Source organism: Protopterus annectens, chromosome 10.part0 (assembly GCF_019279795.1).
Source record: "Protopterus annectens isolate FY-2018-M chromosome 10.part0, PAN1.0, whole genome shotgun sequence".
Lineage (NCBI taxonomy): Eukaryota > Metazoa > Chordata > Ceratodontiformes > Protopteridae > Protopterus > Protopterus annectens.
The window spans coordinates 834783468-834806601 of record NC_056744.1 but is presented as its reverse complement, the minus strand read 5'-3'; the positions used below and the strand labels follow the sequence as shown (position 1 = coordinate 834806601).

Here is a 23134-nt window from a genome sequence, read left to right as displayed (position 1 = left end):
AGAGGGGGTGGTATGTTGGAGTGCCCTGGGTGAAGGAGTCTATTAACGCTAGACCAAACTTTTTTTGGGTTGTTATGGTGAGATTGCTGTAGCTTACAGTAGTAGTTTTTTTTTGTCAGTAAGTATGGATTTTTTAGTAGTATTCCTTAGCTGTCTAAATGTTTGTTGCTCAGAGATATTTTTGGATGCTCTCCACTTGGTCCAAGATTTATTCCTAAGCAATATGAGTTGTCTAGTTTCTTTTGAAAGCCAGGAGACAGGTTTGGATTTCATTCTGATAGAACGTTTAGGAGCATGCTTATCAAGGATAGTTAAGAATTTGACAGCCTGCTCAACAGGGAGAGTTTTTAGTGGGTGCCAATTACAGGCATTAAGTTCATTTTGGAATAATACGGGGTTAAAATGTTTGTTGGTTCGAGAGATTTTATAAGTAGGGATGCTTGGGATGTCATTCTTTTGTCTTATAATGTAAGTTAGCATATAATCACTTAAGTCATCTGGTAGAGTTCCTACCTTGTATATTTGTTGTTGTTTATTAATGAGTATCCAATCTAAGATGCTCTCTTTGTTGTTGGGCTTGCTAAGTCTAGTGGTGGTGGTGATAGTTTGACTAAAGCCATGATGATTAATATGAGATGAAGGATTATCTGTATTTACACATTTCCAGTCAGTATTAAAATCACCAAGTATAATGGTTTCTTCTGGGTAAGAAGTTGATACCTAGCTTAGAATGTCTTCTATTATAGAGATATTATTACCAGGGGGTAGGTAGATGCAGATAATATAAAGGGCCTTGGAAGTGTTTAGTTGAAGTCGGGAGATTAGAACTTCAGCTTTACTTTCCTGAGGTGGGTTATAGGGTATGGAGGAGATCTGTAGAGTGCATTTATACAGCAGTGCTACATCCCCACCCCTACGTTTTATGCAGTCAAGTCTCTATATATTGTAACCTGGGGGGATTATTTCATTATCTTTAGTTGCAGGTTTTAATCAGGTTTCTGTGAGGCAGAGGATATGAAAAGAATGAATATCAAGGAGGGAATGGAGATGGGCAATTTTATTACTTATACTGCGGACACTGAGATGACCTAAAAGTAAGGAATGTGAGAGAGAGGTTTGGGTAGTTAGGGTGGGGGGAGTAGTAGAAGGAGTTGTAAAAGTTGGAATGTTTGTTGGGCCTGGATTAGGGTGGATGTCACCATCTTTTAAGGTAGGAGTTTGTAGGGCAGAAGATGGGTAGTTAAGGAAGCTGGTTAGGTATTTTAGTTTTTTTACAGTTGTGTTATTGAATTTAATATGAGTAAGTCAATGATATTTTGCTAGCAGGTAGCAGGGTGTGGATGTGGTATTTATTTGAAAATGGGTAAAGGTGTAGTTGTGACTAGCTGTTTGTTTAGGAGAGTAGTTGAATTAGTCATGATTAACTTTATTAATGGAGGTGAAAAGATATGAGAGCAAATAGTATTATAGATTTGGTTAGGATAGGTTTAGTTGTTGGGGACATATTTTAGAGAGTTTCTTGTATACCTATATCAGGAACAGGGAAAGAAAGACAAAGGAAAAGTAAGGGTATTATAAAGTTGTTTGTGTTGAAGCAGAGATAGGTATAGAATTATTTTAAGAGGTTTAGAAGGTGGTACTGGATGTAGGAGGTGTGGGAAGTGTGAAATAGGTGGGGTGTGGTTAAATTATATAGATTGGTAGAAGTATTAGATCGGATGGTTGGGAGAGAGGGTGTGGTTAAAGGAGTATAAGTTTAGGACCTCTGGGGTGGGTAGGAATTGGGGATAGGGTAGAGGAGCAGAGTGAGCCTGCAGGGCGAACAGAGCGGGTTACCGCTTAGAGGTAATCAGTTATTCAGTGAGACTGAGATTTATACAGCTTAGAGTAGGGTAAGTGGCACTTTCTTTAATTACTTTCCAAACAAGAAATGTAAAGGGTGTCCTTAGTTCTAGGTATAAGGGGAGTAGGTATTTAGTAAAGAGCCCAGAAGCAGGAGTAATTAAGAGACAGAAAGAATGAGCTATCTAGATGAAGTACTGTTGATATAAGAAGGTAAAATCCTGTTTTATGCCTTTCTACGGGAGGGGGGATATCAGGATGTAAAGATCCTACAGGAATAGCTGGAGGGAGGTGTTAGAGCTGGAGGAGTTCAGCTAGAAGTACTGGTGTTTTCTACCATCTAGTGGCCTATGAAGGAAATTACACTAATTCACAAAGCTTGATCGGAGGTAAGGCAGAGAAGATTAAAAAAGAGGGGAATGGACGGCCTCGGGGTAGGTCCGCAGGTGTGCTAGCGCTTACAAATAGGTTACCCAAAGCACTCACTACTATACAGTTAAACCTGTAAAAATGTAGGATATCACCTACTCTGTGAGGCTGAGCGAAGCACTTCTAGGTAGTCCACATAAGGGTTACAGGTGAGGTTTCTTTTCAGTTCAGTAGGAATTTCTTTTTTGTTGCTATCTTGCTAAATAGGGGGCAGCCTGAGTCACAGCACTAGGCTTATAAGCTGAAAAAGAGACAGACAAATAAATAAAAACTGGCAAATTAGGTTACAGTCTTTACAAAAATTGGGAAAGAGAAATGGTGGGGAGGAGTGCAAGTCAGTAACTGAGTAGAATGTAAAAAAGCAAGGTAGGCTACACACAGAAAAACATCATATATTCTTGGAAAAATAATAAATAATATTGTGGGGCACATAAAAAAAACATTAGCCTCCTACAACCTTCTTCAACTAATCAGTATTCACTTTAGGATCTTAGATAAAGAAGATAACAACAGAGCAGATTAACAGTTAAATACAACATTCACAGCATTCACAGCTACAATTAATGCTTTCATTAGCTAGAGAAAATTGTTGTATACTATAGTCCAAAAACACATTAAATATCAGCATATACAGATTACAAAAGCCACTATATTAGATAAACATCACCTAAAATGTAAAAGTAGTATGCAACTCTAGGGTAATTTTCTGTACCTAGGAATTTGGAGTCATAATCCACATAATATCAGCCTGAGCAGGTTCTAATATAACTAGATTAAATTAACATTAGTAGGACCTTGCATGCGGTGAGGAATGGCTAGGGTGACTGACTAATAGCTAGGTTAATTTACAGACTAAAAACAACTCAGAAATACCAGTAAATAGACTTATAAATAGCTATATTAAGTTTCCCTCTTGTAAAATACTGCGTCCGATTAATTTATGTCCTAGTTGCATCAAGCAGATCAAGTAAATAAGAGATAGTTGCCCCGATAGCAAAAATCACGTCTTTGTACCTGGGAAAAGAATCTGGTTTCTAACACAAGAGATAAAATAGTCAGCACTCTATGCCTGAGCACTTTTTAAAGTGGGCTATAAGCGTAACTAGTAAAACATCATTACATGAATCTGAAAGAGTAGTAAATATTAGCACATTGTGATCAATTGCATTTAAAGGAGGCAAATAAGCATATATAATTAGCGCACTATGCCTGAGCACTTTATAAAGTGGGCTATAATTGTAACTAGTAAAACATCGTTACATGTGACTGATAAGAGTACTAAAATATCAGCACATTGTGGCCAAACACATCTAAAGGAGGCAAATAAGCAAATATAGGGTACAAACAAGCTCTCTAGGTAGCGACTGGAATTACCGGTACGAAGAAAAAACTTTCTGTAATACAATTTTAGTATTACCTATCTGTTTGCCACAGCATAAGATAGGTGCACACTGGTTAGACCTTAGCAAGTAAAGCTGAGTTAAAGAGAACCAGCATTTGAGCAGTTGGTCATACAAACAGCATGAACTCAACATAACAGCTCTATTTCTACCCAAAATACATCATAAACGCTCAATACACAGTACATGCCACATGGGTGAAATACGCTCAGAACCTGGATAACATAGCGTTTTACCAAAGTAAAGTTAACACAGATTATAGGTAGATAATGCCATACATGCATATATAGATATATATATATATATATATATATATATATATATATATATATATATACACATATACTCAAAAGGAATTGTGAATGTAAATCAGACAGCTTAATTTTCAGACTGTACTACAGTATGTATGTCACAAATACAGCCACTGATATGGAATTGGAGAGCTTCATTTCCAGATCATATTATAGTGCTAAAATCACAAACAGCCAGTGGCATTGGAATCAGACAGCTTAATTTCCCATTTATACTACAGTATGCACGTCACAAACAGCCACTGGCATTGGAATCGGACATCTTAATTTCCAGATTATACTACAGAATGTAGGTCACAAAAAGCCGAAAAAAAGACTGAAAACCTGGAGAAGAGTGAATCTTGAAAATCACTCTTTTCCTTAAAAGTTCTTTTTGTGGGGTGGGGCAGTGGTAAACCCAGGCAAAAAATTATTTTCTGCATAAATGATCCTTGGGATAACAGTATACAGTGATGAGCATGCCCCTTAATCCAGGTACAGGGGACGACAGCATGGGTCAAGAGGGTGTGGCTCCCAAGAAAATGGGTACTGAACATTTTGATCACTTGCCAAGCAACAGAAGAAAGATTTCTGCTGGTTAAGTCTCATTTTATGGAGCCACTTGGGAAGTCAAGTCTATATGAAAGCTATTAAAGCCAATTATCAGGATTCTAGCAAGCACAACTGTGTTTTTTCACTGCATTACTGTAATGTTTTGTGATGGTAGAGTATGGCATTACTGTACATCAGAACAACAAAGTATCTCCTCTGGGAGCAGTTTCCTTAACAGTGGTGGGGAGAAAACAGTTTACAAACAGCAGTGAAACTTCAGAACAGATTTTTTTCCATTCTTTGGTGTCATGAAATAAACCTAAACAGCTTAAAATGAACCTGGGCAGCATGCACTAATGAAGCCCTTTGCAAAGAATTTCTACGCCTTTACAGAATATCAGCAATGGACAGCAACAGCAGCGAAGTGGCATTTATTAAGAACTCTGATTTGTCTGGTTACAATGGGTGGTCCCACCTACCTTTTAGCAGGGAGACTCAGATGCAAACAAAAACAAATCAAATGTTGGGTGAATAAGCGTGAAACTCACAAGAGATATTGATACCTTGATCAAAGAGGCACCTCAATGACAAATTATGACACAAATATAGAAAGGAAGTTGAAAATTGAAGACCATGTGGGGTTAGGGGATGCAAAAACAAAATATGCCATTAGATGCAGGTCATAAACATTTTTTTTTCTTAGTTCAAGTTATTGCATTTATGACTTTTTCTTTATTTAGTGCAGTATTAAAATTCCTTTGTACACCAGAATACCAAATAGGCATGGACAGTCACCAGAAATGATATTAATATTCCAAAAGATAAGCAGGGTTATGATGAAAATTAATTGGAGAATAAGGAAGAAAGGGTCAATACAGAAACTGATGCCGCAGTAGCATGATTTAAACAACAGCCATGGGGGAAAATAGTAATAAACCTTTAATCTATTAATGGTGTTAAAGGAAAAGACTTTAAAAATAATCATTACTGTCAACCAGACATAAGTGACACACACATTGACTTGTCAGTGTGTCTTTATGGAATATTGTTGTACCCAGTATAATTCCAAAATGGTTTTACACAACTACATACCGCAGTACTTAGAACTACCAAAGTCTAATTCAGTACATACACATTTCTTAAACTATTCTGATGATGTGTAGAAGAATCTGTTTACTGTCTAAATGCGGTTGACTATTGTATGTAATGGTCACAGGATCTACATACAGAATAAAGAAATCACAGCACATTTTAACAGAGGTGACTCCAAATCGTTTTTTTTATGCCTGGATATGATAAATATAATTTAAAATTAAACTCTTCAAGAACATTCTAACATAAATGGTATAAATGAAGCTTGTCTGGATACGGTTGAGTCACCTAGTACCCCATGTTTTAAATGCTACATGTGGTCTTACAATGAAACCAAATTAAAGCCATACAGTTACACAACAGATGCATGAAAATCACCAAAAGCTAAAAGTTAAAAGGCACAATAGTGAACAATTTGGTTCTAGTATGAAACGACAACTTCCTGAAAGTAGACACAAACAAAATAAAAAAAAAACAACCAAAAACCAAAAAGGGTGAAAAACTCCTTTTTTGTGTGTTACACAAACTCCGAAGTTGTACCAACTCACGGAAGACAGAAAGCTCCCTAAAAAGTGAATCTTTCATGTAAAAGAAAAAAAAAGACAAACGGGAGGTGGTGAAATGCTTTTCCACATAAGAAATTATTACCAGTGCGATTTCTAAGTGTGCACTGGTAATAATTTCTTATGTGGAAAAGCATTTGGCCACCTGCTTTTTGTCTTTTTTTTTTTTTTTTCTTTTATATGAAAGCTAGTGACATTTGGAGAATTTCTCTTCGAGATTATGTAGGGAAGCCAAATATTTCAATATCTGAAAGTAGTGAAACAAAATATACAAAAAGAAAGAAAACAAATGCCTCTCTTTAACCACAACATGCAAAACCACCGAAAATAAAGAATGCAAAGTGCAACTCATTTTTCAAAAAGAAAGTATTGCAATATAAGTATTCCCCTACATGTTTAGGTATGAAACAGCAAAGAAAGCAGATGTTTGCTCTGTCACACACATTAACCAAAGTGTCATTTCATTAAGTTTTTAGAGTATTCCAGAGACTTAAAAAAATGTTATGCGCTTTGCAGAAAAAAATAATAACACTAATAAAGTACAAGCTGAATCTGTGCAGTCCTTTTCATTTTCTTCAATAAACTTTCAAGAAACAATCAAAACTATAGTTTCACATTATGCAAAAGTCTTACCGATTACGCTCGATTCGGTTTACTACAGGGTCTGTTGTATCAAAATTGATGCTCCCGGCCAGTATTCACATTATACCATGCAAAGCATAGATTTTATTACCAAGTTCAAACTAGTTATTTTATTTTTTTTAACCTTTGCTAACTGGGTAGCCTCACTAAGCCAGTGGCTTTTTTCTGGGGGAGACAGGAGGTGATATTCATAATGACTAGGAGAAATCTGGTCAGAGCACAAAGCAGAATACCCTACTCTTTGGTAAGTGCCATGGGATCTTATACAATCAGCTGAGCTACCACAAACTCAGGCAAATAAAACCTTAGTTTGACATCTCATCTGAAGGGCAACACACTCAGGAATGCAACACCCTCTAATGGTGCACTGCAGTGTCAGAAACAGAAAATGAATTCAATTATTTGGTGTAGAAGAGAATTCACAGACTCCTGATCTTCCAGCACCAAAGGTGAGTGTATTACCTGTTCAGCTACAGACTCATTAACAATTGATCTTACATTCAAATGTATACGCAACACAAAAACAGAAAAATAATACTGGGCATTGGTATAACTAACAGTGGCATGGTGCGTAGCATTGTCACTTCACAGCAAAAGGTTCCCCAGTTCGATTGTTGGCTGGGGTGCCTTGTATACAGAGTCTGCACGTCCTCCGTGTTTACCTGTGTTCCCTCCAGGTGATCCAGTTTCCTTCCACATTCCAAAGACATGCAGTAGGTGGACTGCACACTCTAAACTGGCCACAGGTGTGAGTGTTGTGTGGAAGAACTACTGAGGCAGGGCTAGCCACCTGGCAGTATAAACATTGGCTCTAGATGATTGTCACTGTTGAAGTGACATCCCAACCCCATGTGCAAAAATGACAAAAAGGGGCTGTGGACGGATGGATGGATATATAACACAAGAATAGGATAACACAAGGACTCCTGCACAGGAATTCAGGCATTATGCAGTACTTAAAGGTTCACTGCTTTGCAAAGTTTATTGGTACAACTTTTGGTAAGATACTAGCTAAAAGAAATAAGTACTTCTTAAACTGAAGAAAATCAAGGACTGGAATTGTAGCCATAATAATAATACAGTGAAGGCACGGAACAGATGCAGAAATGTAGACAGTGAGTACAGTGAGTGAGTATAAGATGCAGTTTAAATCCACATGTGACAACTGCCTGTGATGGTAGAATGCTCTACGGGATTTCTAATAGCACAGTAATTTATTCTTACTGCCCATAATACCACAACTGACATCAATGCCACCTCTATAAGTTAGTTAACAGTATTTAGGTGCAAAAAATCCTCATCACAGACCCACAATTCTAATTTAAAGTATGCAATAAAATTCTGCAGCAGCTTACATCATTAACATAAGTGACAGTGCTGAAAGTACTTAGGTGCTTAAGAATGTGCATACAGTGTTTCTGCATTGCTATCCACCTAACACAATGCTCATACTGCAGAAATTAAACTGCCATATGATGGAAACTGAAGATTCAGATATGGTGCATACTAAATACTTGGACAAATAATAAGGCATAGATGTGTCCAGCAGGTATAAAACATCACTCCTCAATGGCAATCATCCATCAATTCTTCCTGCCCACAGGTGGGTAACTGAATATGTTGTGTTAATGGACATACTGTGTGTGCAGTACCACATATTTCATCTTACTTAACAGCCCTAGAATTTGATAACAGACAACATTTGGTTGGAGGACTCCTGCAGTATTATACATATTCTGTATAAATCGTTTATAGGTATACTATAAACTACTGATCATGAGGATCTTAATAGGCCTACAGTTACATTCCGATGGTAGTTTTTTATATTTAGCACACAAATAATCCAGAGATGGGCTAAGCAAAGATATTTTGGGACATTTACAAGTTTCCATCACTAAACTGGAGGGAGGGAGGGTGGATCTGCAGTTAACCATCTATGGTACAAACCTATCCCTCCAACATGCTTGACTTATTTTACAAATGAGAATCAGCTGGTGTTTATATCACTGGACTTGTGCAGGAGTAATAGGTCTGACACAATATGCTTTGTTGAAGCTCTATACACAAGGCAGAGGTTGCCTTTCAGAAGCATATATGATACTGACAAAAGGGACAAGAGCTTTTAAGAAGGTCCACACAATTTTTGCAATTTAGACCACTGATTTTTTAGTATGAAAGAGTTGTATTTGTTCCGGTTATGACAGGTGTTTGGACAGGTAATGCCAAAAGGAGTATTATAACTCAATGATCTGCCTAATGAGTGCCGAGTACAGCAGAACTGCATCCCTGGATAAGAACACAGTAGCGTTAGATTTAAGCTGTGTGAAGAAAAATGACTTTCTTACAACAATGTACACCAGGTGATCAAAAGACAGCTCATTGTCGATATAGTTTTCCAGATCTATAACTACAGAATCAGTTTTCAGCAGTGTGCTGTCACACACTTCTTGGCATTTAGTTCTAGTCCATGGTTTTGACACCACGTATTTGTTTGGGACAGGCTGTCTTGGAGGGTCTTGTTGTCCTTTGTGGAGTTTATGATGGTATCAAGTTTGCAGTTATCTGCAAACCTGGCCATCCACAAGCACTTAACATTAGCATCCACCTCTGAGAAGTAAATGCCAAAGATAAGTGGCCTAAGTACAGAACCCTGGGGTACATCACTAGTGACAGGTCTTTTGGAGGATGTAGAGCCTCCTACCTTAACTTCCTGGGCTCAATTTGTGAGCTAATTTGATATCCAATGAGTTAATATAGGGATAACATTTAGCTGATAGAGTTTATCTATGATACTCAAGTGAGAGATGGTGTTGATGCCTTTGTGAGATCTATATATGGGATATGCACTGTTTTGCCCTTGTATATTATTTCAGTAAGTTTTTCAAAAACGATCAGATTAAGCAGGCAGGGCTGCCCCTGATGACTCAGCTGGGTTTTGCTGAGATTCCGTGGGTTACCTATTTTCTTATTTATTAATTTCATAATGATCACTTCCATAGTCTTACAGATGAGACTGGTTAGGCTTACGGGTTTATAATCATCTTGTTTGTTAAAGCCCAACAGTTGTGCAAGGGAAAGACTGTTGCTGTTCTCTACTCATCTAGCAAAAAACCTACTTAAAGAAGATACTGAATAACTATTGTAGAGGATGAGACAAATCATGTTTCAGGCTGACCGTCAGGCAGCCTAGCATGCTATCTAGCCCCACAGAGGTAGAGTTCTTGGCCTTAGGTAGCACTTTGAAAACTTGTTCTTGGAAGATTTGAGGGAAGATGTAGGTGTGGGTATGTGATCTGAGAATACTGGAGGGGAGAGGGGCTGAAGTTTGATCTAAATCTGTCTGCTAGTAGATTGGCTATGTCCTCTGGGTCAGAGTAAGTGACATAATTTACTATTAGATCTGCACAGATCTGTGCATTGTTTCTGAGATTTTCAACATAATTTAAGAAGGCTTTATGGTTATCCTTCACTTGAATGGCTATTTTTACCTCACATCCAGCTTTGGATGATTTGATCAGGACCTGGAGTTCTTTGTTTTGTTTAGCAAGAGCATTTTTAGCATCTTGAGAGTTAAGATTTATGTTTGTAGGCAATTAGTTTTTTTTTCTTTCATTATACAGCTGCTTATATTTGGGTTCTACCACAGGGGTTTATTTTTGAATTTGGCATTGTATTTATTTCTGATGGAGACAGGTGCATCTGTGCAGTTATTTACATCTGCATCAAATTTGGCAGTGAAGGATTCTGCATAAACAGTGGGGTTATCAAGATGAAAAAGATCTGATATGACCAGGGAGGAAGTTACAACCTGGTGGTGAGAAAAGCTGCCCTATATTTGTAGAGGAAGTCCAGGATTTTACCACTCATAGGTGGGGTGCAGACTAACTGGTCCATGGAGTTTGTACATTTTGAAGTCCAGAAATCTCTGAACATACATGTTTCAGGATGGATAAGTCTTGCAGTTTATGGAGGGGTACCTGAAGTCTCCTTGGAGAACGGTGTTTGGCCTAATATGGAAAACCATACTAGTTAGGTTGGAGGTATGGGATACTGAGGGGGCACTACAACTAGCTAGGACGATTTTTAGGGGTTTAGCTAACAGTAAGTTGTACATGGAAGAGTTCCAGGTCATTATCCTGCCTAATTAGCCTGGAGATTATTTTTTATAAGAATATGGAGACACTGTGTTAGGTCTGAATGTGTGACAAGCATTAAAACCCTGCATTGATGGAGTGCTTTCAATGGTCTTGAACCAGGCCTCTGTGATAATGCATACATCAATGTTTTCCAAGGTAAGGAGTGCTTGCAGGGAGTACAGTTTTTGTTAAGGCTCTGAGCGTTGAGCAGCAATACCTTATTATCTGGATTCTGCTTACTTATGTGGGAAGCTTTAGTAGACCGACATTAATGCTAATACTCCTGATACTAAGAGTGCTGGTATCCAGCACCACAAAACACAATGCTACTGAATATCAGGCCATGTGACAGATGCACTGTACACCTGTAAATTAGTCTAATCTAAAGGTGAAACACAGATGTTTTATAGCAAGTAGACAGGCAGAACATTTTTATGTAATCTCTTCTGCAGGTGATACACTGACCCTGAAACATAGACAAAAGACATGGCAACTTCCATGGGATAATATAATGAGAGGAAACCGGCCACACTTCCTTCGGCTACTTAATAATACTTTACATTTTCCATGAGAACTGGTCATAGATCACCTGGTATAATAAAATAAAGAATTTGAACAGAAGAGGCTATTCACATAGCTAGTGCTTTCGTACAGCATCTATATATCACTTTTAAATACAGCAAAATATCGGTTTGTTCTAAATCCTGCAATAATTTGTTAGTTCTATGCAAAACCATTCTAAAGATGACAAATCCTCTATTACTTAGATTACAATATAGAGGAATATGATTGTTTTTTTTTCTGTAATGATGGTATTATGTGTTCAAATCATGGATGCCAAGAAATTCTACATGAAAGCAAAGCTTGAGAGGTGAATCTTCCACGTCGAGAGCACATAATGGAGGATTATGATTGCAGACCCAACCATAATTCTTTGTAGCCATCACTAGTTAGAGAAAAAAGTGCAAAGTGTTTTCTGGCTTTAAAAGCCACAACGTAATTAGCAAGCACTGTCAAAAGAACAGTGTAAAATGCCTAACATTAGGGTAAGAAAGTCAGGGATATTTTACTGGCACAGAATAGCAGGCAGAAAGAAAGCAATTTTTAATTCTGTTGCATGCTGGTCAGTACTGGCACATTTTATTTCCTGGAGTGATGTCTGATGTTAACAGCTTAATAACGGGTGATTAACAGTTGCTACGATCAGGTCTCATGCTACAAAAGTGCTTAACTGGTTCATCTTTTTTTGCAATACAGGAGCATAAACACTGTGCTCCATGCATTTCATTTAAAACTGTTTTACAAATGTATTTGACCATATTTACATTTGCTCACGCTGCTCATCCTTTTATAACTGTAAGAATAGAAATGTGACTTGTATGTGTACTAGAAATGTATCCAGTCTTCAGTGATGCACAACCTTCTAGATTCATTTTTACTGTACTTTCAAACCTGTATGCCCCGATTTACCCTGATCTACAGCAAAAGGACTATAATAAATTTGGTCTAACTTTGCAGAGAAGGCACTAGTAATTCTGCTCAGGACAAAAAGCAATGGGCAGTTGGGCACTTTGCGTCAGACACAGAACTGATGACATTTTCAGATGTAATAGTAACTTAAAGGCTTATTTTTGTTCTTTGTACATGTCACAGTACAAAGTATGAAAAGCACAAATTACACTCATACAATTATTATTCTTATAGTAGTAAATGTAAAGCCCTGATGCATATATCAAAACATTTTGCTGAAGTTTGATATTCAGGTTACAAAACAGAATAGAAAAATGTGAAAATCACATTTGCTGTTAAAATGCTTCAAATATGAATGTTTGACTTCTCAGAACATTTTACTCTTTCAGGAACCAGCACTTCTTAAAAGAGAAGCATTTAAGTAAGAAAAAATACAATGCTTAAATAAAACATTTGATTTTGTTACCTTTTCCTTAAAAACAAAGCATTTTCATACAAAAATAGAAAATTTAAATTAAAAGTCACTTTTTTATAACTTTAAAGTATACACAAAATTCAATAACATTTGACTGGTTAAAATATTACCTGTCATACATTAACATAGCTGGCCAAGACAAAGTAAAATCCTGTTGACTACAAAAATTCCTTTTGGTTTTGAACAGCATATACTATATGCATTGGGCTCTAAACTATCCAAGATAGAATGGGGCTGGAAAAACTATTCGGCTTGCATTTGTTCCCTGATATCAGGGGGCAGAGTTTTAAATAAGATATCCTCAACAATTAGACCACTGCGCTTCAAAGCTTTACAATAACTTATTTCATGTGGAAGAACTTCAAAGTGATTTCCTTTAATGTCCAAATGTGACAGCATACTTAAGTTAGCGATTTTGGGAGAAAGCACACTCAAGTTGTTTTTGCCAATTTTAAGTGTTTTCAGCTTTTTGCAAAAATAAAGTTCATCTGGTAAGCTTTCTACTTTGTTGCAGTTGATAGAAAAATACTGTAAGCTCTGAAGAACTCCTATTTCTGGAGGTATAAAATGAATATCATTGTAAGAAAGGTCCAAATATCTGATCTTGTTACACAAAAAAAGGTGTGACGGTAGGACTTCTATTTTGTTATAACTGAAATAGAGTCGTTCTAGGCTAGTTAATTTTTTAATGTGTTCTGGTATATTTATTATGCTATTATGCCAAAGTCTTAAGGTACTGAGTTTACGCAGATGTTGAAAACTAATAATTTCTTCAATAGATTTTAGGCTGTTTTCCCTCAAATCCAAATCCTGCAGACTCAGAAGGCTGAAAATGGCATGAGGTATGCGTTCCAGGTCACAGTGAATAAGTCCCAGTTCAGTGAGATTGGCCATTTTCTTCAAGTTATTTACCATCATCAGTTTGGTACCATCATTATGTATGAATAACTTTTGGAGATGGCTGGAAACATCCATGATAGGCTGTGGAATTTTTGACAAGTTGCTTTTTATGTAAAGAATTTTGAGACTTTTAAGCTCACGCAAAGAATCAAGTGTGATGTTTTTGGAAACATCTGGGCATAAACAACCAAATAAGTACAGCTCTTCTAAATTTCTCAAGCAATACATCCAAACCGGAAGTTCCCTGTTATCATCGAATTTAACTCGAAGAACTTTAAGGTTTTCCTTCATGAATGCTAACGCTGCAGTATGAATTTTGACAGAACATTGGTAGAGTGAAAGTTCTTGAAGGTTTTCGAGTTGGGTAGCAGCTGCAGGTATTACAACATTATTAATTATTTCCAGCTTTAAAGACTGCAGTTCTGTTAATTCAAAAACTGTGTCTGGCAATCCAGGCAGCATGAACAGTTGCAATTCTAACCTATTATTAGAATTTGTCTGCAGCCTTTGTCTTAGTTTTTCTACTGTCCATTCATTGTTTAAGTTCAGCTGTTTAAGTTTATTTTCACTCACTTCTGAAAGGAATACCGCAAATCTTTTTGAGTAAAGAGGATCATACTGATCTATCATGTGAAGCATGAAAGCAAAATCATTTTTCACATCAGGGATGTCATCTATTCCAGACTCTTGTCGCACATGCTCAAATGAATATTCTTTAAGGGAACGATAAAATAGCCAATATAAAGTATAAAGGCATGTTAAACCATAAATACCAACAAAGCATAAATAACAAAAGGAAAGTTTAGAAAACAAATGTGCCATTGTGTGATTGCAGGAAAAATTCTTATACCCAGTCATTTCCTGTATATCAACATTGCAATCTACTGTAAACTGTACTTTCGAGACCAAGGCACTATTATAAATAATGATAAGCAAAAATTTCATAACCTTCACTATGGTTTGCTGGATATACATGGTATAAAGCAAGTAACTTTCCTCGACATGCAACCTAAACTTCTTTACTTTTTCAAACAATGCTTTTGCTTGTTCTCCTTCTTTTTTATCCAGAGCGCCAGCTGCTGTTTTCTCAGCCACAATCTTATCAGGAATAGATCGTAAAGATGGAGCTTTTACCAAAGTTCCCTCCTCTGCAGCTATGTTTGTGCTAGACTTGTGCAGAATATTCCTTGCGTTATCTTTTTCTTCTGGGTTTTCACCAGAAACTTCAGATAATGCTCTTGTCGTCCATGGGGAATCAAAACACTTTACCAAAATAGAAATAAAATGTTCTATTTTAGAACTTGAGCCTGGGAATTTGAACCAGAAATTACTACAGATCATGAAGACCAGAGTATGAATGAGAACCAGATATGGGAAGTACTTTGCATACCAGTGCAGGGCACGCTCATAACACATGTGATTTATAAAGCTGTACTGCTGAAGATCTAAGTTCGTTTTCAATCCTTTCATTTCAGCCTGCTGTGGTGAGGTTTGAGGTGACACCATTTGCCTTGGTACTGTGATTTCACCAGAAATATTGAGACCGGTCTCATTCTGTATTCTTTTTGGCAAACAGATGATCTTATCTTGTGTTACCTGAAAAAGAACACATACAATACAGAAGTTTGTTATCTCAGCAGTTTTACTTGGCTGCATATCAGAAAACATACAGTTTTTATGCACACTTGCCAAAGCAAAAAAGGCAGATTCGTATTCAAAATAATTTAAAATAAATATTCCAAGTCTGAACAGAGTCAAAGTGTAAACATGTAACAATTTAGGAAACCAAGTGGAAGGCTGTGTTATAAAAGAGCATTTGTCACAGAGTAAATGGTAATCTCAAGTGTCTTAAAATACAAGTAAAAGTCATGCACTTCAAACCATATAAGGTATGCCACTGTTTGGCCATAATGAACATACTCTTAGGAAACTACACATATTGGGGGCTGCATATTTGTTGGTTTACCATAAACTGCTGTGTAGTACTGCAGTAAACACCTGCTAAGAGTGTCTCAAACAAATAGCATTCTCTCTCTCCACCAGCTTTACAGTGTGCAAAAATAACTACGGCTGAAAATGTCATCACTGTTTATTGCAATATAGCTTATTTTTGTCCTTTATATACATTATTGTATATTTGTATATGTATTATTACAAAAGATAAGATTAAAAACAGAATACTAAAATGATTACATAATTATTCATAAACTTACTTATGATAATATATTTGATGAGTTATATGGTGACATATGAGGCTACTGGAAAATATATGGTAATGCAGACTGAGGAACTGCTTCTTCACTGTTAATTCCAAATTATAGTCAGAAACATGGTACAGCAGCCATGAGAATTGGCCACTTGGGTAATTTTTGTGGCAGAAAAGAAGGGGAACACTGTGCGTCACTTACAGTGTTGCATCACAGCTTACACATGCACTTAGTGGCTTAAGTATTGTGACGCATATTGCTCTATTGTTCCTATTTCACGTGGGCAATTTCTTAACAAATTACTTCTTAAACTTTACATTAAAGATATGCCCATACAAGTCTACTTCACCCTTGGTAACATCACTGTATGGATAGCACTGGGATACTTCCACAGAGTTTAATGGATATGCCCCCACACATGCACTGTGGAGTATCCAGTAAAGTCTGTGGACGCATCCAAATGTTATCTCTACACTGGCATCAACAAGGTAAACACTTTAGCAAAGTCAATGAAGGCAAAAAGGAATTCTATAAAGTGGTTATTTAAAAAAGGGCCCCAATATACTTAGAATGCTGGTAGTGGAAAATGCATCATACCACCACATGCTGTGGTTCAAAATATAAGTGCAAAACTGTGACAGGAGGCACTCAAGAGCTTTCATTAAACTAGTGATCTTCTCCCTCTTTTGGGATTTTCCAGGACTAAAAGAAGGAATGGTAATTGTGAAAGGGGTATTGTAAAGATACATTATAGAGAGGAGGGTAAAAATTCAGAGTACAGTGCCCCAACTATGCACTGGTGTAAATCTGGCAGAGGCAAGCATGTAACAGTTTAATACTGCATGCCGAGAGACTGGAACTGTTGCACAGTCATGCACTAGTCAAAGGAAGTATGCAGCAGAAGCAGGCCTACTCTTAGCATGCTGAAAGCTTTATATCAAATTCCTTACCGATATGCTCCTTTACTTGATTGGCACTTGACTGGTAAAGGGAGGCCGGACTTGGGCTTGGAATAAGCATCTTCATTGGTCCTTTTGAATTTTGTTATATTTTTTAAAGTTTTAGCTTCTGGTACTTGGGCCTTGCATTTGAGCAGGTTTCTGCTTGTTTGCATATTGCACAACATAAGCACTGCCGTGCAATTATGCACCAAAGCCGGACAGTTAAATTCACCAAATTTTCCCATAAAGCTCAGGCAGAAATATCCATTCACCGATCTCCTTCGTGATCATTTCTGAAACTATTCATTAAACATTCTAGATCCGATCCTCACCAACATGTCAAAAGTACAGTTGTGTACCCACCATAAATGTAGATGTTAGAGTGTATTCACTGTTGCAGTCATTACTCTTGGGTTATCCTGCTGGCAGGCTACCCACAGTTGGCCTGAATTCCAAAGTCTTGGTCCGGCGTCAGTTGCTGTCGCCTCTTCCCTGACATCAGTGCGCCAGGAGTATAAAAGATGAAGTCAACACCATTTTCTTCAGTTTTTCTTGCCCCAGATGTCAGGTGCCCCCCAAAAGGGTAGGCTAAATAAATTATGAAAATAAACATTCATGCACTAAAGTAAACATTTCCTTCATCTACAAGCAAATACACCACATAGGTTGTATAGAATAGAGAAGTACAAATAAGACCCAGCAAAAGAAAGAGGGATGGTGGGAGGGTAACCTGGACTGCAACAGTGAATACACTCAAACATCTACATTTATGGTAGGTACACAACTGTACTATGTTCATCGTGTTTCACTGTTGTAGTCATTACTCTTGGGTTGAATCCCAAAGCTGAGGATGGGTGGCTGGGCTAAATAGGATTAGGAGAGGCTATGAGGCCCTGCAGAACTGCAGTGGCAAAGCCTGCTCTGGATTTAGAGTGCAGAGGCAAGTGGTAATGCTTTGTAAAAGTGTGCTCCAAGTTGCAGCCTCTAAGACGTCTTTGGTTGGTACTCCTCTGAGGAAGGCTGTTGAAGTGGCTGCTGCTCTGGTTGAATGTGGCCTAATGCCCTTAGGCCCTGATTTGCCATGCTGTGAGTAGCAGAAATGAATGCAATGGCCTATCCATTTTGAAATAGTCTGTTTTGAGATAGCCTTTCCTTGTGATACTGCAGCATATGCCACTAAAAGTTGCTCAGTCTTTCTGAAAGTTTTAGTTCTGTCCAAGTAGAAGCATAGCTGTCTGTGTATGTCCAAAGAATGCAGAAGTCTTTCTCCCTTGTCCTGTGGGTTTGGATAAAAGGTGGGCAAGTGAATGGTTTGGTTAAGGGCCACACTGGACACTACCTTAGGCATAAATGTCGGGTTTGTCCTCAGAGAAACCCTGTCTGGATGGAATATGATAAAAGGTTCCACAGCCATGAGTGCCTTTAACTCAGAGCCTCATCTTGCAGAGGTTATTGCTAGGAGCAGAGCTGCTTTCCAGGATAAAAATTTTATATCAGCTGTTGAGGCTGGCTCAAAAGGAGGCAGAGTTTTTCCAAGACATAATTAAGGTCCCATGCAGGTATTGGTGCTCTCGTTGGAGGTCTTATGTTTTTGGCCCCTCTGAGGTACTGCCTTATTAAAGGATGAGAAAAGATAGGTGGTTCCGTATTGTGATGGGTTGAAATGACAGAGGCATGAATCTTAATTGATAAAAAGGATAGGACTTTGTCCAGCATCTCAGTTAAGTATTGTAAAATCTGAGGAATATTTGGTACAAACGTGTCAATTCCTTGTGCCTGGTTCCAAGCACAGAATCTCTTCCATTTTCCTGCATAAGATTTTCTGGTACTGGGCCTCCTGGCCTCCAAAATAACACCCATCACAGCTCTGGCGAGAGGAGTGTTCTGAATGGCTACATTATCCGCCATGCTGCCAGATTTAAGGACCTGAGTTGGCTGTGCAGGATCTGATTGTTCTGCTGGGACAGTAAGTGAGAAATTTGAGGCAATGTCCAGGCTGGACCTTGGGATAAGCTCTTTAGGATTGGGTACCAGTGCTGGCGTGGCCAGTCTGGGGCAATCAATATAATTTTTGGCTTTTCTTGTCTGACCTTTAGGAGTACCTTGGGGAGGAGAGGCAGTGGAGGAAAGGCATATACTGTTAAGTTTTTCCAGCTGAAGGATAAGGCATCCACTTTCCATGCTTGCTTGTGATAAGTCCTTGTGCAGAATCTCTGTAGTTGGCAGTTGTGAGGGGAGGCAAATAGATCTATGTCTGGGTATCCCCATTTCCTTGTTAACATGTTGAAGACTTGTGGATCCAGTTTCCACTCGTGGGGATCCATGAAGTTTCTGCTTTGTTCGTCTGCCAGAGTATTTATTTTTCCTGGCAGGAATTGTGCTTGCAGGTGAAAACTTGATAAGTCAATGCTGTGTCCCACAAAGTCATGGCTTGTCTGCAGAGGGGGTAGGAATGTGTGCCTCCCTGCTTATGTACCACATGACTGTAGTATTGTTCGTCTTTATCAGTAGTTGTCCTGGATGAAGTAGATCTTTGAAAGCTGTCAGGGCATTCTGAACAGCTAGCATCTCTTTTTGATTGACATGAAGATGCATCTGGCTTGCGGGCCATGTGCCCTGAATACATTTTCCTGCCAAGTGGGCCCCCCAGGCATAATCTGATGCATCCGTTGTTAGTGTCTGCCTGGCTGTGGGTAAAGTGAATGGCTGTCCCTTGTTGTGGTGACAGCCCTTCCCACCATCAAAACTCCTGTTGCAGACAGGGAATGAGGGTAATTAATGTTTCCAGGCTATGGCAATGTTGAGTTCAAACACTTTTTAGATATCATTGTAGTTTCCTCATATGCAGTCTGGCATATGGAATTAGCAGAATGCAGGATGCCATGAAGCCCAGAGCCTGCAGAATTTTTCTTGCAGATAACTGGGTCTTTGTTGCCAACATTTTGAAGTAAGAAGTTCGTTGTCTTTGTTTGTCTGGCATGAGATAAGCCATCTGGGCAGTTGCATTTAAGCTTGTACCCAGGAATATTATCTCTTGAGAGGGTACTAGTTTTGATTTATTTTCGTTTACTGTGTACCCTAGGCAAATTAGTAATCTTTTTACAAACGCTAGATGCTTGAGTAGAATGTCCTTGTCCTCTGCTTGAATAAGGCAGTCGTCCAAGTAAGGATATATCTGAATTCCTCTTTGTCTGCAAAATGCAATTACTGGTGCCAGGCATTTTGTGAAGACCCTGGGCGCAGTAGATAAGCCAAAGGGCAGTGCAGAGAATTGGTAGTGCACTGAGCCAGCTATGAATCTGAGGTATCTTCTGCAAGATTGTCTGATTGGGACATGCAGGTATGCCTCTTTTAGGTCCAAAGTTACAAGCCAAGCCTTTTTGCCCAGCATGAGCAGTAGCTGCTGCAGAGTCAACATTTTGAATTTTGGAACGTCCAGAAATGTGTTTAGAATAGACAGGTCCAGTACTGGTCTCCAGGCTTTGTCCTTTCTGGGTACCAAGAAAAGTCTTGAGTAAAACCCTTGTCCCTGCTCTTGCTGTGGTACTCGCTGAATGGCCCTCATGTCCATGAGGGATGAAACTTGCTGTTGTGCCTCTGCCCATTGATTGTGTGGCAGGTCTGGCATACCTTTTGCCCTTGGCAGGGTGTGAAAGTGGAACCTGTAGCCCTGAGACACTATAAGACCCATTTGTCCTGGGTGATAATGTGCCAATTTTGTGAAAAAAGTGCTAGTTTTCCCCCTAAGGGGGCTGTCAAAAGATAAGTTCTTGGTTCTGGCAGAGGAAAGTCATTGGGACTGTTTCCTGTATGGCTGTGATTTGTTTTCTCCGCTTTTGGAGGTAGAAGCACCCCATTGTTTAGGCCTGTATGAGCCTTGGGGCTGGGATCTGCTTCTGGGGCATCTGTATCTGCCTCTTTGTGACCTGTCTGACACTGGAAAGGACCAATTCTTTGTAGGCCAGTTCCTGCTAAATCTGGGTGGCTGCACCTGTAAGAAATCCTTAGCTGTCTGCATAGATTTCACTTTGTCCTCCATTTTCTTCAACACCTCTTCTGCTTTAACACCAAACAAAGTATGATGCTGTAATGGAGCATCTAATAATTTTGCTTTAACATGATCAAGCAGATTCTGTTCCTTTAACCAAGCATGTTGCCTAATGACAGAACCCATAACAGTGGCCCTGCAAGAGGCCTCCAGAGAATCAAAACCACATTGCAAAGTATGCTTTCCCACTTGTTCAGTTGCATGCAATAAATCCTGCATTCCTTGTTTTCTGCACATTCAGAATTTGTTAACATTTTCTGTTTAAGCAGTGACAATAAGTATTGTTGATATTTAAGCATATGAAATTGACCATTTAAAGCCCTCACAGCCAAGGTAGCAGAAGTGTAAACCTTTTCCCCCCATCTGTCCAGTGCCCTTGAATTCCTATCGGAGGGTATAGGGTTTTTTTTTGCAGTGGAAGCCTTGACCCCTTTGGGACCCTGAGAAATAGTTTCTGGGTCAGCAGCAGGGTTTTTATAAAGAAATTTATGTGAATCTGGAACCCTGTAGTATCTGTCTGGCTTAACAGGTGCAGGGGGAAGAGAGTCAGGGGACAGGCCGGACTCTGAAAATACATCATCTACAATGTCTAAAACAGGAGGGATAGCAAGAGGCCTGTGCTGAGGTAATAAAAGAAAATCTCTAAGCCTTTTCTTAGATTCTGAGTAGTCTTGGCTCTCCCAGTGGAAGTGCTCCCTCATGGTATGCAGGGTTTCCCCAAAGGAAAAATCCTCAGGAGGGGAGGCTGAAGGGATCGATTCTTCAGCATTGGAATCCTCATAGGGAGGGAAAGAGTATTCTTGGTCAGAAGTGGAGTCAGAGGAAATGGAAACCTGATCTGAAGATTCATATTCTGTCTCTTGCCTAGGCCTCTTCTCTGGAGAGGGATGGGAACCCCTGATCAAAGTAATTAGGTCTTCGGCCATTTTGAGCATCTGTTTTTTAGGCATGGAGGCCTGTCCCTGGGCTTGCTGCACTTGTTTCTTTGTCTTTAGTGGTGCTTTAGTCTTTGCCTTTGAAGCTGTAGTCGGTTTTATATATAACTGTGTAGGCCTGAAATCACCCTCAGAAGCCGATGCCTGCTCAGCGGCTCCAGACCCATCTGTGGGAATATATTCCAAGTGTCCAATACCTTGAGTTTCCAGAGGCCTAGTCTGCTCCACATGGGAGTTGGCAGCTGCCTGCGGCTCTGAGGTAGTGGGAGTCAGGGGCTGCGAAAGTGCCTCACTGAGAACTGGCGACTGGCTTAGAAGAAGCCTAGGATGCCTGTCCTTTTCCTTGCACTTCTTGTGAACTGCAGTAGTTGGATGGCTATCAGACGACATCGTGTAATTAAATCTTCGGTCAAAGTAATGAAATGCAAAGTTGTACCGACACTTAATAGTGCATTGGTTAAATCTAGCACAAAATCTGCAATTAGCTATGTCATGATCAGGGCCTAGGCAAGGAATACAATAAGAATGGAAGTCTTTATGAGGTATTTGCTTCCCACAAGAAATACAATTATTAACTTTTTCCTGACATCAGTCTGGAGCAAGAAAAAAGTTTCCCCAACGGGGTACTTAGCTTTAAATGAAGACTTCGGATCTGAAATTCGAACACGAAAATCTCAGGAGTCGGCCGACCGACACTTGCGAACTGCTTCAGCTTCGGGCACCACACGGCAAGAAAGACTGAAGAAAATGGCATCAGCTGCATCTTTTATCCCCCTGGCGCACTGACATCAGGGAAGAGGTAACAGCAACTGATGCCAGACCAAGACTTTGGAATTCAGGCCGACTGCAGGTAGCCTGCCAGCAGGATAACCCAAGAGTAATGACTGCAACAGTGAAACACGATGAACATCAGCTGCACTGGTGCAACTGTTGGGTCCACAAATCAGTCACCGTCAAACTGGCACTAACTCACAAAGGGTGAAATCAGACTAAAAAACTTCACAAAGGCAAACTTATACCCTCCTAGGTAAAGGTATAAATGCATTCCAAACCCCACCCCTAGCTAAAACTGGTAAGTACACTGAAGCTTACACTAAAGCCCTGTACAATCACTTGCATACGTGTATAAACTCAACTGTACCAGAAAGAATCAAAGGCAAAGCCCCAAGTAAAATCAAGCTGCCATGGTGGACTTTCAACATCAACAAACCG

At 39.0% G+C, this 23134-nt stretch overlaps 1 protein-coding gene across 1 annotated transcript in view; it reads right to left on the bottom strand.

The window, feature by feature from the left end:
• Positions 1 to 12924: 12924 nt before the first annotated feature.
• Positions 12925 to 23134, bottom strand: part of LRRC8C (leucine rich repeat containing 8 VRAC subunit C) — a 77033-nt gene continuing 66823 nt past the window's right edge. The window contains exon 2 of the mRNA XM_044085644.1: positions 12925 to 15387. Within this exon, the coding sequence (XP_043941579.1) occupies positions 13135 to 15387 (2253 nt within the window). The 3' untranslated portion in view covers positions 12925 to 13134. The remainder of the gene's footprint in view (positions 15388 to 23134) is intronic.